The sequence below is a fragment of the Lissotriton helveticus genome, chromosome 2_1 (genome assembly GCF_964261635.1).
Source record: "Lissotriton helveticus chromosome 2_1, aLisHel1.1, whole genome shotgun sequence".
In the NCBI taxonomy this organism is placed as follows: Eukaryota; Metazoa; Chordata; class Amphibia; order Caudata; family Salamandridae; genus Lissotriton; species Lissotriton helveticus.
Window position 1 is genome coordinate 74,742,716 of NC_136059.1, and position 14,703 is coordinate 74,757,418.

A 14,703-nucleotide genomic window follows, 5' to 3' on the forward strand; every position below is an offset into this window, starting at 1 on the left:
TTCGGGTCAGGTTTTTTGATGGTGGTGATGGCCAAGTTTAAGGGAGGCAGCATAGAGCCGCTGGATAGGGGGAGTTAATGATTCTAGTCCATGTTGGGGAGATGTGTCTGAGGGATTTGACAAGGGAGGAGGGGAGAGGGTCAGAGAGGTGCGATGTATGCTTCGTCCATGAAAGTATTTCTCACTTTCGTAAAGTATAAGAGAGCCTATAAGAATCGATGGCAGTGGATACCTAATACCAGCCAGCACCTCTGTTTTGTTTGCACAGTAGTCAAATGTAAACAATTTGTTTTAGGCGTGCTTCATGCCTCCACACCATGCCATCCGCATTGTATAAGAGAGCCTATAATTCCCTCTTGATTTCATTGTTACAGTCCATTTTGTTCATAATTCCACCTTTATCGGCTTCTCATATAACAATGCTACCGTCATTTTGTAGTCTCCTTAACGCTTCAACACCTCTGTCACATTACACTTCTTATACACATACGGTTTAATGCCTTTGTCTTCTAATGTATAGGTCAGCTGAAACCTTCTTGGAGAATTCCTTAATATGGGGATCTAGTGGGCCTGATGGAATAAACTTGAAATTCGGTTTAAGGGCACTTTTGAAAACAGTACCCTCCTCTATTTCCAACTGGCCTGCTCAACAATATTTATATAATATATGGCAACTCTAATTGCGTAATGATGGAGTCGACTTCTTTCCATCTTTCACTAGAAGAGTCCAAGTGAAAAATATTAAATCAAACAGATTCCAAGGGATATCAAGAGTTTGCATGTTTTGGTAATGAAATGCACTCTAGGAAACCGAGTATTAACTGTACTTTAGTGTGCCACGTGCTGAGATTAAAAGAGTCATTCCTTTCGCATTTGTTTGCCACGTCTTTGACTCTGGAGCGTGGTAGTTGTTTCGGTGGCACGGAAGTGGTGGTGTTAGAAACTGGTAGCGTGGTGCAGAGCGGGCGAGCCAAACTCCGGAGGAAATGTGTAAAGCATCCGCGCAGCACACACAGGCGAAACACAAGGCACACTACAAAAAGAGACTCTACACCAGGTTAGGAGAAAAACAGTATGTGTATTGTAAAATAAACACATCAGAAAGGAATCACAGGTGCAGATAAACTGTGCCAGCCGGCACCGGGGAATAATTCACAGGGGAACTATATACAGGGCAGCGCCAATCGGGCCGCTGCCAGAACCATCACAAGTCCAAGGATAATTGAAAATCCATAAGCAATAACGTCTCACCAGCCGTACCTACTGGTGAGTAGACATGCACTTGGCATAAATCACTTTAGGCATTTGTCAAGGTAGGCCTAAACATGAAACCAGCCACGTAGGCATTAGGCATAGGGAAAAACAGTAGCATAAAGGCATTAATCATGAAAACACATTATGTATAACTGTTATGTTATGTTATGTTACTATGTTTTTGTATAGCGCAAATCACCACTGGTCTCTAAGCGCTTTCACAGAAAAAAGTACACACCACACTGCCAACCTGATTGCCCTCCGCCATCAAACAGACAAATAGGGTGTTGATGTTATCTTTTTAAACAGGTAGGTCTTTAACTTCTTTCTGAAAGAGAGTAGCGCTGAGTCCCCTTGCAGAGTTGCAGGTAGCTCGTTCCAGATTTGCGGAAGGAGTACCGACAACTTCAGGCATAAATCATCGTTGCCGTAGCCTGGAATGGGAACCTCAGGTTAGGCATAGTATGCAGAACACCAGCATTGCAGACTTAGTGGAAAAGAAACCATTAGCACTAGGCATAAAACACACAGTGGTCAGGTATAAAGCCTGAATCAACAGCTTCGGCCTACCGTCACAGTGGACCTGAAAACACGAATACATTAGGCATAACGGGTGAGCATAGTCTGCATATCATTACGCACACCATACTCAGCTGGCGCCTAAACGATGGGAGCATTAAATCACCATAGCTTTGGCACTTTACGCAGGACCCCCACAAGGTAGCATTAGGGTAAAAGCATTGCCAGCATTAATGCATTAGGCATACAAACAGTGTGAATAACCTATTAGGCGGGAAAAGCATTAGGCATCAACCTGTGGGCATAAACATAGTAGGCATGAAGCATTCTCATTAGGGTAAAAACTCTAGGCAACATCACCTTCGACATTAGCAGATGCATAAGGCACCTCCTGCGGTACATGGGGCCTAATCATATTAGAATGGGGAATACACATGAGGCATTTCATCATTGCGCACATTAGGACAGAACATTAGCGTAATGGTGCATCCCTAGTAACCCCCAAACATCCTGTAAGCATTAGGGGGTAAGAAACCATTAGCGATATATCCACATGCATTAGGCATAAGCAACATTAACAGTACATGTTAATGTTATGTAAATACACCTGGAATAGCTGCCCCAAAGTTGCAGATTCGCTTCTGGCGCTACTGCGCCTGGGGAGCCCCTACTCAGGGGCGTCTCAAATTACCAATGGCCCAAAATCAGCACTGCAAACCGGAGGGAAAAGCAATAGGTATCATCCTAGGTACAAATGCATTATGCAACAATATCATGCAAGAAATCATATGGGGCAATAGGCCTCGCCAGCATAAACACAGTTCGCCCCAATCGGGGTCACAACACTCTGAAACTGGCCCCAGGCCAACTGGCCTCTCTCCGGGGCTCAAATACCCTATGTCCCGCAAAGTCAGGGCTGGCTGCAAAAACAGCAAAAGCAAAGTGCGCAAAGCACTGGGGCAGGGCAAGAGTGTCTCTCACTCCTCTCTCTCTTCTCCTGAGGAGTACAATGTCCCCAATACGTTGCAGCTGCCCACTGTCAACCAAACAGGCCCTCGTATCGCTTTAGCAGACAGTGGGCACTCATCAGTACAGGACAGCAGCTCCTAGAAGCAGTCATCTCCCATAAAGTGGCACACCTCCTGACATAGCAGTCTTCACTCCAGCAAAGGCTCCCGCTGGCCCTGTGGACATCAGAGGGGTACAGATGGGCTCAGGGGCAAGCACACAGGCCCTTGCGGCGGTACCTCCTGGCAGAGTGTCCCCTCTCACTCAAGTCCACACTCAGACAGAGCACATGGCACCTCTACTGCTCTACATACCAGAAAGGGCTGGAAGTTTCTAGAAGGTCCCTGGCAGTTCCAGCCTCAACTGTCACTGTGGGGGGAGTGTTGAGCACCTTGTCAATTCAAACACTAGACCGCCAACCCACCTCAGGCAGGCGGCACAAGCAGACAGAAATGGCGTCCATTTTAAATATGACATTTCTGCAATGGTGAAAATAAAGGTGCGTACACCATTACACAGCATTTATTATTTTCCTCTCACACCACACATGGCATATACATTTCCTACCATGGGGGAGATGTCCCCTAAAGGGGGGGTGTTCCTAATATACCTATGTAAGGCAGAAAGCACACACACTTTGCACTGCTAACCAGTGCCAAAGTGTCCAACATCCTAAACCCACCAATTCCATCACAGCGAAAGGGCTAGGGGAAAGGCAAAAAGTTTTGGGATGACCCTGCAAGCAGGGCCAAGTCCAACGGTATCTGCCTTCTTGAACGGCCGTGGTGTGCTCTTCCGTCCCCAGCCCTCCCCACCCCCAGTCATTAGTGTTCTTGTCCTGCCGCTGCTCGGATAACACATGGCCCTCGGAGCCCGTGCCGCACTGGATTTAATTGGATTCGAGTTGTAATTCATTGCCTCGCGCTTTCAGTGCAATCCTCTGCCGTGAACCAGGAGGATTAATGCTGGCCAGAGAGATGTCCTTTCAGGAAAGCATCCTGGAGTGGTTCAAAACCCTCTAGAAATATACAGCATTAAGTGTGCATGCCTCTGTTCAAACCTTCCTAAAGAAGTATATCTCCGTGAATGTATATCGAAGTCTACATTAATGAGTGCAAACATCTATAAAGGTGTAAAGCCATTAATGTGTGCAAACATTTGATGTTCTTGTTTTTAATATTTGTATTTTTTCATTGTAAAATAAATTGCAAAGCAGACTAACTTACTTGTGATATGAGTAAGTCTGGTTAATAAACAAATACATTTTGGATCAGTCATTTGAATTTAATGTGCACTTCTTGCATGAGTGTGTTGAGGAATCAGTGGCAAATGCAGGCTTTGGTCCAGGGGCGTAGCATCGAGGGAAGGTGCTTGGGCTGTTTTATTTCCTGATGAATAGTTGGGTACAGATGCTTTCAGTCCGGCATGGTGAGGTCTGTGTCATATTTCACCTGGGATTTCCGCGTCACACAAACACGCACACACACACTCCCCCTTTCTCTGTTTTAAAACCCCCGAAAATGTTGATTATTTTACAAATTATTGTGTTTTCTCTTACCTACCACCCAATCCGCATTCCAGTCCTTTCCCACTGCCCCTTCTGCCCCTCGCATGCACCCTACTTGTCCTGTAATGCATTTTAACATTATATGCCAGCGTGATTGTTGGAAAGCTTGAATCCCCCCCCACCCATCTTACTGGCCAAGGTCCGCCCCTGCTTTGGTCGGTGACGTGGTGAAAACCTCTTCAAGCAGCGCCATGTCAGTAGCAGTTTTGAGCTTTTAAAGTGGCGGGAGACGCAGGGTGCATTGACCAGGGGAAACAACCTTTACCACGCAACTTTTACATCAAACTACCATTACAACGCATTTTTTACATCGAAACATCCTTTACATCGCATGCCATTACAACCCAGACATTGCATAGCATGTCACTACAACGCATACCATTACAACGCATGCCACTACAACGCAGGCATTACATCGCAAGACATTACAACGCATACTATTACAATGCATAGTGCCCTTACACTATCGAACACTTACCCTACTGGTGCACCCCCTGGAGTTAGAATAGTAATTATTACCCCTACACTATCCAACACTTACCCTACTGTTGCACTCACTGGAGTTAGAATAGTAATTCTTACCCCTACACTATCCAACATGTACCCTACTGTTGCACTCACTGGAGTTAAAATAGTAATTTTAACCCTACACTATCCAACACTTACCCTACTGTTTCACTCACTGGAGTTAGAATAGTAATTATACCCCCTACACTATCCAACACTTACCTTAAATGCGATGTAATGGTATGCGTTGTAAATGTATTATGCGATGTAATGAAATGCATTGTAAAGGTAGTTTCTAAAAATACGTTGTAGTGACATGTGATGTAATATCATGCGATGTAAAGGATGTTGCGATGTATAAATGCGTTGTAAAGGCATGCGTTGTAAAAGTATGCGTTGTAATGTCACCAGTGGCAGCAGCGCAAACTTGAAAGTGGTTGAGTGGAATAAACGAGGGACCTTGGGTGTACACCCCCTCCCCCACCCACCTCCTACCTCCTAATCCTCCCACAGGACCTCTATGAAAAAAATGGAGGAAGGTAGGGCATTTCAGAGCAGATTTGTGTTTTACTAAAATGCCTCAGTGTCTAAAGGGACACTCATGGAATATTCCAATTATTTCACGGCATGCCAAGCATCACTGGCAGTCTCCAGGAGGATCACCCACCTCATGCACATTTGGAAATGGGGGAAAGAATGATACATTTTCAGGAAAAACTTCCAATTGTTGGCTATAACACATAGGAGTTAAAGGCAGTTTAAAAGATTAACACGGCGAATCATGTTTTCAAATGTGTATAGTCTCTTTCTTGGACTTACTTTCCTGGTTCTTTCAGTCATTTAGGGCTCAAACGTCTACTTGGAAGAGGAAGAGCTGCACAGACCTCAGTGTCAGGACATAGGAGAGGGAGACTGATCATACAGGCTCAAGGAGCAGACATTCCGCTCACTTACAGAGACCTTACAGGTGGTACACAGGTTACTCCAGCCTTACAGGATCAAGTCTTGGACAGCATCAGTCCCAACTATCATCTATATATAGATCACGATGAGATGACGCGAGTCGTGAAATATCAGCCATTGCGGAAAGAGGCCCCTAGCATCAAGGATGCGTCAGCAATGAGTATCACAGGTGCACCATATTCGTTAAATATCAGCTTTAAACCCCCCCCCCCCCTTAACTTAAGAAAAGAGCTGAAGACCTTCCTCACATCTTAAAACTTGCTGAGCTGGATCACAAGGAGGCGTATGTTAGTCTCACCACTGAAAGACTTGGAGAAGACTAAGGGCCTGATTACGATCTCAGCGGACGGGTTACTCCATCACAACAGGGATGGAAATCCTGTTCGCCAAAATATGGATCCCATAGGATATAATGGGATTGATAAATTGGTGGATGGGATATTCGTCAGGTCGTGACGGCGATAACCTTTTGCCAAGATCTAAATCAGGCTCACAGACATGTCCCAAGCATCCACCTACATCTAACTGACTCCAGTAACTACTGCATCACCTGTTGAAAACTAAACACAGCAGCAAGCCAGACCACAAGTAGGAAGAGAGGTGCTGGGGTTGGCTTAGATTGGGCACAATGGAGACAACCCGCAGGTGAAAACAAGGGCGAGAGATGATGAGTCTGCGAGAGGTATTAGCTTGGGTAGACATTCTGCAGCTCATCTCACAGCAGCATGTATGTGGTCACAAGAAGTGAGAAGACCTCAGCAAGTCAAAGATCTTGATATGTATTCATTCTATCCTTACTCTTGCGATAATACATTTTTCAGGATCTTCATCTGCAGATATGCTTTCACAAATGTCCATAGCTGTGTATTTTTTGCATTGTTTTATTTAAAAAAAAATGTTGCTGTTATTTTCCCTCATTATTTTTATTTTGTTTGTTGGGGGAATGCGATGTAGTAGTGTAATGTCAATATTGTGAGGCTGTTTGTATGTTCTGTATGGATATCTGCCTAGGAGCCGACCATTGCAAACTGGTCAATACACCAGGATCCTGCATTTTTTTGTTTCTTGGCACTAATAGCATCCATGTAATCCAGCACATAACAAACTGATTTCGCATATGATCACATACATGGATTCGGTCTCAGATGTTATACAAACTGGATCAATCTAGCCTTGGAAGTATGCACGGTTAAAGTGCAGCCTGGGATTTCGTGGAACTATGGGTTTTCTCCAATGTCCCTGACTTTTCACTTTGTGAGCTGTGATTCCTTAAACGGCTACTGAAATAGCCCCCAGCGCACCAGCTATACCCATGTTCCTCGAGATTGGCCTACTGGTGGGTCTTCGGCCAGTCTAAGACCTCTATGACACTGGGCAGGACTCTGGCAGACTTCAGAGCTGCATATCTGTAGGGAGGCCCTGCACCATGGCGTATCCTTGGTCGGCAGTGGATCATTGGGTTGATTCAGCCACATTCAGATGGAACTGTCTTTCTTGGGTCTGTCCAAACTGTAGAGCTCGCCTCAATCCATCACAGTCGAGGGCCAAACTTGATCAAACGCAGCTATAAGTTCAATTTCTGGGAATCGTTGGCCACAAGATCTACGATCACTCCTCTAACTAGCAGCTGCACTTAAAGAAAATCAACTTCCTTTTTGAACAATGCCTAGACTCAATCGTTCCAGCATCTTCTGGATCCCTCTCCCTCACATTAAGATCTGGAATTCTTCTCTTGAACTACCTGAGCGACTGGTGGGCCCGGGTACCACTAAACACTGCCCGGCTTTCGACAGTCATCGAGGACAAGGTGTACTTTGTCTTCTTTTGTCCGTAATTGACCTTTTTTTCGCCACTCTGGCTCAACCCACTATTAAGATTGGCGGGGGTGCGGATTAGAGAGTTAGCTTTTGCACTACTAAAATTCGGTACCTCTCAGATGGTAGTGTCGGTGTTCACACAATTTCTCCGTGACGCCTGGAGATGTAAGTCTTATTTCGTTTCTGAATGAAACTAGCAGAGTTCATTTATTTATTTATTTATTTAAGAAGCTTATAGAGCGCACGGCTACCCCCAACGGGGGTGTCCCGGCGCTGTAGACTGCAAGCTAGAAAGGAAAGATGCTACTAGGAAATAGTGAACAACCAAGTTTTTAATTGGCTACGGAACAAAGGTTCGGAGGAGACAAACCTAAGATCCAGTGGGAGGCTGTTCCAGTGTTTAGCTGTAACTACGCCGAACGCTCTGCCACCACTTCTAGCCCGACGAAATCTGGGCACCACCAGGAGGCGTAGGCTGTTTGATCTCAAAGACCTGACAGACTGGGAAAGTTTGAGCCTCTTTCTCAAATATCTTGGGCCTAACCCATTAAGGGCCCGGAAAGCAAAAATCAGAGCCTTGAACTGAATGCGGCGGGCAATAGGAAGCCAATGCAGCTTCCTCCGATATGATGCCACGGAGTGGCGAAAAGGGATATTGCCAATCAGTCTGGCCGCAGCATTTTGAACTATTTGTAGCCATGAGTAACTACTGTACAACAAAAAATGAGTGACCGGATCGAATTGTTTTTATATATTTTTTGTTTACATGGAATAAAATGTAGACTTCTTATCGCACGCAACTCACTCTCAGAAGAGCATCTCGGGCGCTGGGCACAGCCGGTTGGCAAGAATGATCACCAGAGAAAGAAGGAGAAGCAGTCAAAAGCCATGTTTTTAATAGCTTTCTGAACTTAGCAGAATCCTGACATAACCAAATGGACACAGGAAGTTTATTCCAGAAATGTGGCGCCAGTAAAGAGAATGATCTTCTACCAAATCTGAACGTGCGAATGCGAGGAATTATAAGAAAATATTTATTCGGAGCTGTAAGGGCCCGAGATGGCTCATACAGGCATAGTTTGGCATGCAGATAAGTGGGTAAGGCTTTGATTAGGGGATTTCAGTGTCACGCAAAATATCTTAAAGCATATGCATTTTTTTATGGGCAGCCAATGCAAGTCTCTAAGAATAGGGGCCATAGAAGTACGGCGAGGTAAGTTGCAGATTAACTGGATGGCAGTACCACTTGGAGTTTTGATACCAAGGCGTCATTGGCTGCTCCAAGAAGTGCATTACAATAGTCCAGGCGACTGGCGACAAGAGCTTGGACTAACGACTTTCTATTTCTACGGGGGAGCCATGGAAAAATCTTCCTTAAAAGCTGCACAGTGGCATAACAGGGACCACATGTAGAATCCACCTGGGCTTTCATTGATAAAAACTGTTCGATTTTGACCCCTAGATTTTTTACTACCTGTTTGAGGACGGGACAGGGCTAAGCTTAGATGGCCACCAGTCAGCCAACCTGATTTCCAGGGCTTTGTCAAAAAGTAGAATCTCCGTATAAAATGATATGCAACTTTAATCATTCAATTATCTGACTATTATCGATTTTCAGGTTGACTTTTTAGTCTTTAAATTAGCTTACGTCCAGTACATGGTATCGTATTTTATTCATATTTCTTTTGATTGATTATATGTAGCTCCTGCATGTCTGTTCCAGATAGGTCCCCCTGATCCCCCAGATGTTGGTACAACAGATCTAGGTCTAGGATGTTGCCACCATGAGCAAAAAACTGTGAAACAATATTACATTCTTAAGAGACACGTGCTAGAAAGGCTGAGACTTGGTATTTTCTCTGTTGGAAGCTAGTAATGTCATGGAAATCCTCATTTATTATTGGTGGATTGATTATTGGAAGTGGGAAAGCAGCTATCATGGCACATCAGGAGTTCAGAATACTTTGTTAGCTATCTGTGTCCCAGCAGCTGTGGTATCCGTTTAATATCCTGTAAGGGGGCTTGATTCTCCTTCCTGTGGGAAAGAAATAAGGACATGCTAAACAGGTTCTAAAGCTTGTATGTGCATGTGCTTTATCAATTAGATTTTCAGTTGATTTTAGTTTGGGATATCATCTTGATTGTAACAGAGATCAGGAATAGTTGATATTTATCTCCTACCACCATATCTATCATCCGTCAAGAACTGACCAGCATCTGAATAAGGCTGATAGAGAATGCAATAAATACGCAAAAGCCTCTTTATGTTGTTGGAAGTCTTAAGGGCAGAGTCTGATAAAAGGGAGTGTGGTTAAAGTTTTATTTAAAGTCCAAACATATCATAGTTTGAGATCAGCAATATTATGGGTATTTATGTAGCAGTAGTTAAACCTCACAAGCTCAGCCACTTTCAATACATACGTGGGTTTCAGGTCTGCTCTTGAGGTTGGGAGGGATCACTTGTAGAGTTTTATGGCGAGCAGGTTCCATGCACTGTAAAGGTTGTGCAGCAGCTGTGGGGTTGGAGCTCATGCAGATTTTGAATTGGTACTCAGTCATTAATATGGTGTGGTGATGTGCCAGAGATAACTCTGTGGGTGATGAGAATTTCCTCTTTCTTCGTTTGTTGCCTCTGGGTATGCAGTTTTAGATCTCTTGCTGTCTGCAGGCATTCACACATTAAAGAATGGAATGTTCTTATGGTCGAGTTGTGCTCTGGCTATTTTTTATTTTAAAGATTTATAAGGCGTGCAGCTACCCAACAGGGTTTCGTGGTGCTGGCCTGGTCTGGAGTAGCCGAGAAGGATTAGAGCTGGTGTGACCAGCGGTGGCTGCCTCCGAACAGGGGTGGTGAGACGGGGTGGATTAAAAATAGTTTTTTTTAATATAAACATACCCTCTCTGACCCACGCCGCTCCTATATCCTCAGTCTGCTGGTAGCACCAGAAGAACCCAGGCTTCCGTAGTATCCCAGCCAATCATGAGGCTGCAGGAACAGCGTCGTGATTGGTCTGAGCGATCTATTTGAGCCTGGGCTTGTTCTCCATAGGGCTGTGCAACACATGCCAAGTGCGCATGACAGTTTGGCCGGCCCTAGAGGGCTGGCCAAACCCTTGTGTGCACTTAGAGGAGTGCAAACAACTCCTCCCCTGCTCTGGCGTCACAGAGCCCAGCGCCGCCGGACTCCCGCATAGAAAAATAAATTGATAATAGCGTCCTGTTATTATCATTTTCTTTTTGGCACTGCTGAAACAGCAGTGGGGCAACGCCTTAGCGGAGTGTGACTTCGGACTTTCTATGAGCTTGGCTTAGTAGTGCCCAGAGTTTGCAGGAGCAGGGCTGCATGGCCACAGCTGATAATTGCCTCCCAGGTTTTGGCGTTATTGCTTATGAGTAAGGCTTCCTGTTTTCCATTTTTACTGATTTTTACAGATAAATACAGACAGAAAACCATTTATTTTCCTGTCTGTATTTATTTTTAAATGTGGATAAAACGGATATTGAGTGCTTTTTGAGTGATTCTTAATACACTTTGCCATGACTGCCAGGCCAATAGATGTGTGGATTGATAAGTAACGAGGTTAAAAAATAAAACAATTTTAGTAAAGAGAAACAGCAGTAGCTATGCACAAGGCTGATTCTGAAATGTGCATATTTTTATATAAGCGCATTGATTTATGTTCTGCGGGTGGTCACATCACTGAAACATGGCAGGCATTCAAGCATGACTGCATATTTTTTGCTTAAATAAATGTGGAAATATACCAGATTTAGTTTGACTTTTTTTTACAAAACCCATAATAAATATGGATAAATATAGATAAAGTTGACAAAAAATAAATATGGATAAATACAGACGGAAATGACAAAAAAATAAATACCATGAAACCGGGAGCCCTACTTATGAGGAATTGCACTTTCCTATATTTTGATGGTTGGGTGGGTGAGGTCAACATTAAAAATCATTAGTCCAGAATAAGTAACGTGCAGAGTGTAACCACATTCAGTGCTGTTGAGTAAACGACAACCCTCTGTAGAAGACAAGAGTGCATATATAGAGGTTATAATTTATTTTATAATTATTATCTGCAAATGGCCTCTTTTTTTTAATTTTAGATTGGTAAAGATCTGCAATTTTCTGCCCAAGACATCATATTAACATCCAAACACTTAACAGAGATTGCAGCACAGAGTTGACCCAGATGCCAAGTAACTGTCGGTGACATTGTTTAGCTGGGAAGTAGCCGGCCTTGAAACCTGGTCCTAGGAGATGGTTTCTAGTGGTGAAGGAGTTGAGCTTGGGAGCTGCACATTTGGGTTTTAATTCATTTTCCATCTTGTAAAAAAAATGAAAGGAGATTCTGGGTAAATCACATTATCTCCCTGAGCCTCAGACTGCTAAAGTGCTTTTTGCTGATGCTGAAAAAGAATTAAAAAATCCCTCATCATGTGGCACGTGCATAGCATGTGTGCATCATCATGGCGGTTCTGGCGATGTGGCACTCAGTATCTGTGCACGTGTGATGACTTATGCGTGTGCATATATCACCACGCATGCAGGTCAGGCGCGCAACACCCATTGGGCTCCCGGGGCTTCAACCTCCCCCCCCCCCCCCCCCCCCCCCGTCGTGTGTGTCACCCGGGCTGACACAGCTTCGCGGGCTGGCGAGCATCTCATTGCAGCCGCACCCGAGTACTTAACAGGTCTTTAAAAGCCCATTTACTTGCAAATTAGGCCTTTGTTGTGTGTTGAAGCCTTCTTACAGCCACTCTGTCCGTGGTTGGAAGAATTAGCCCCCCCCCCCCCGAAATATTTTTCAGCCCCCCCCCCCCCCCCCCCCCCCCCCCCCGAAATTTGGCTCTAGTTCCCCGCTTGGTGCAGGTGTATTTTTCAGTTTGTTTTTTTGTTTTTTTATTAAACCAATCTAAGATGACGAATGCCACTTGTATTTGTAACTAATTTTTTTTTATTAGCACAAAGTTTTTTTTAAAGGGAAGTGCCCCAGTGACAAATAGTAGCTGCCAGACCCGCCGGTAACTGCTAGGCCCGACAATTGTTTCTTTATTTCAGGGGGGGGGGCAAGGAAGGAGCAGATAGTAGGGAAGCATCAGAGATTGGACGAGGGGAGCACCAGGTGATTGGACGAGAGGAGCAAGGTGATTGGACGAGGGGAGCAACAGGTGATTGGACGAGGGGAGCAACAGGTGATTGGACGAGGGGAGCAACAGCTGATTGGACAAAGGGAGCAACAGCTGATTGGACGTAGGGATCAGCAGGTGATCGGAAGCAGCGATGTAGCGGGTGATAGAATTTTTATAAATAAAGCTAAGGCAGAGGAAGTAGCATGGAGCGTGTGAGACATAAAAAGCAGCACACAGGGGAAACAGCTAACAGAGAGCAAGCGGGGGGAGGAATGAGTAACAGAGAGCACATGAGGAGGGGAGTGCAGAAGGTTGGTAAGGAGGAAGCTGCATATGATGGTGAGATCCTAAAAACCCATGCACTCTAATAGAGTGCTCAAAAAGAAAAAGGAGTTCCCTCAGTGTGAACCAGTGCAAGGATGCAGGTCAGCCAATCAAAAGTTTGGTAAAGAGGCTATGCTCCCGGGGAGGGGCAAACACAAGAAGATGAAAGAAAACTATTGAATAAGAAGCAGGGAAATAAGAGTGACAACAAAACCAACCAATGGAAGCAATGGGCAGGTCTAAGCCCACTGCGAGTTGTTAGTGTAACCCACAAAAGGTTTTAAGTGGCCCCTTAGATGAGACCTAAAGTCAGCTGCACGGGTTACGGCCTTGTACTGTCCAAGGTACAAGTTCCTGTTCTGCTCCCAGCACACCCCGTTACTATAATCGGGCTCAGCCCGACTCCGCACTCCTTGCTATACTTTGTAGAAACATAATGCTGGAACGACTCTCAGTACTATGAATATATTCTCTGTAAAGCGCTGCATTGATTTTTGGAGATTAGCAAGCACTATGCCAGATGCCTGAAAAAACATTTTAAAAAACAATCTTTTCTTTTCTTTCAGAGCTCTTTCTATGGCAGATTCAGGCACTTTCTGGACATCATCGACCCCAGAACTCTCTTCGTAACTGAGGTAACTACTTCTGCGATTAATCTTGGTATTGATTTTTTTGTAAAATTGTTTCCACGCATGGCTGTTCATGCGCTGTTTTGGCTTTCATGCTGCTTCAAGTCGGTCTCCAAATATAATGTTTCATTTGTAATTCCAGCTACTTCATCACAAAGACAATGTGGGCTCATCCACTAATTATATTCCTTCTGTGCGCCTCTTGAAATTCCATGATTAAGGGTTTCTTAGGTTACAGAACGCCAACATTTAAGCCCTTATGTCGACCTTGCTTTCGCAACGTCTCCAGGTAATGTTCAACAAGCCTTGGCATAGCCAATAGGTCTCACCTTTGGGACCTTATAAGTGTTTAGCCATGCATCACATCATCACCCACTGGGCAGATTTCTGTAATGGAACTAGAATGAATGAATGAATGAAAATAGGACTTATAAAGCGCAAACTTAGCCCATGGCCATCAAGGCGCTGCGGATAGAGATCATGATCAGGGGTGTCCATAGATAGAGGAGTTACAGATGCGTATTGGTAAAGAGCCGGGGCTTCAAGGCCTTCCGGAATATGGAATGCGTTTCCAGTCTCGAAATCGAGAGAGGAAGGGAGTTCCGCAAATTGGCTGCAGCCGGTGAGAAGGACATCCCCCCCCATCGCGATTTCCTGAATCTAGGCACAATCGCCAGATTCTCGCTGGCAGATCCTAACTGCTTGCCAGGGACAAATCTCCGAAACAGTTTTTTAATTCCTTGGGATCCCATATTGTAAAGGGCCTTGTGCACCAAACACAAGGCTTTAAACACAATTCTCCGACCCAAAGGAAGCCAATGAAGGCTCATAATGGTTGCCGCAACAGAGTGGAATTTAGGAAGGCCCATCACCAGCCTTGCAGCAGCATTCTGCACAAGTTGGAGTCGATGTAGGAGGCCCTTATTTATCCATACATAAAGCGCACTGCAGCAGTCCAATCTGGACAACACAA

At 44.7% G+C, this 14,703-nt stretch overlaps 1 protein-coding gene across 2 annotated transcripts in view; it reads left to right on the forward strand.

The window, feature by feature from the left end:
- The window catches only part of SFXN5 (sideroflexin 5), a 1,158,373-nt gene that overhangs the window by 127,264 nt on the left and 1,016,406 nt on the right, over positions 1 to 14,703 (forward strand). For both annotated transcript variants that reach the window (XR_013606958.1, XM_078674489.1), the window contains exon 2: positions 13,668 to 13,736. Coding sequence is in view for 1 of the 2 variants with exons in the window: in XM_078674489.1 (XP_078530615.1) it covers positions 13,668 to 13,736 (69 nt within the window). In the remaining variant the exon portion in view is untranslated. The remainder of the gene's footprint in view (positions 1 to 13,667; positions 13,737 to 14,703) is intronic.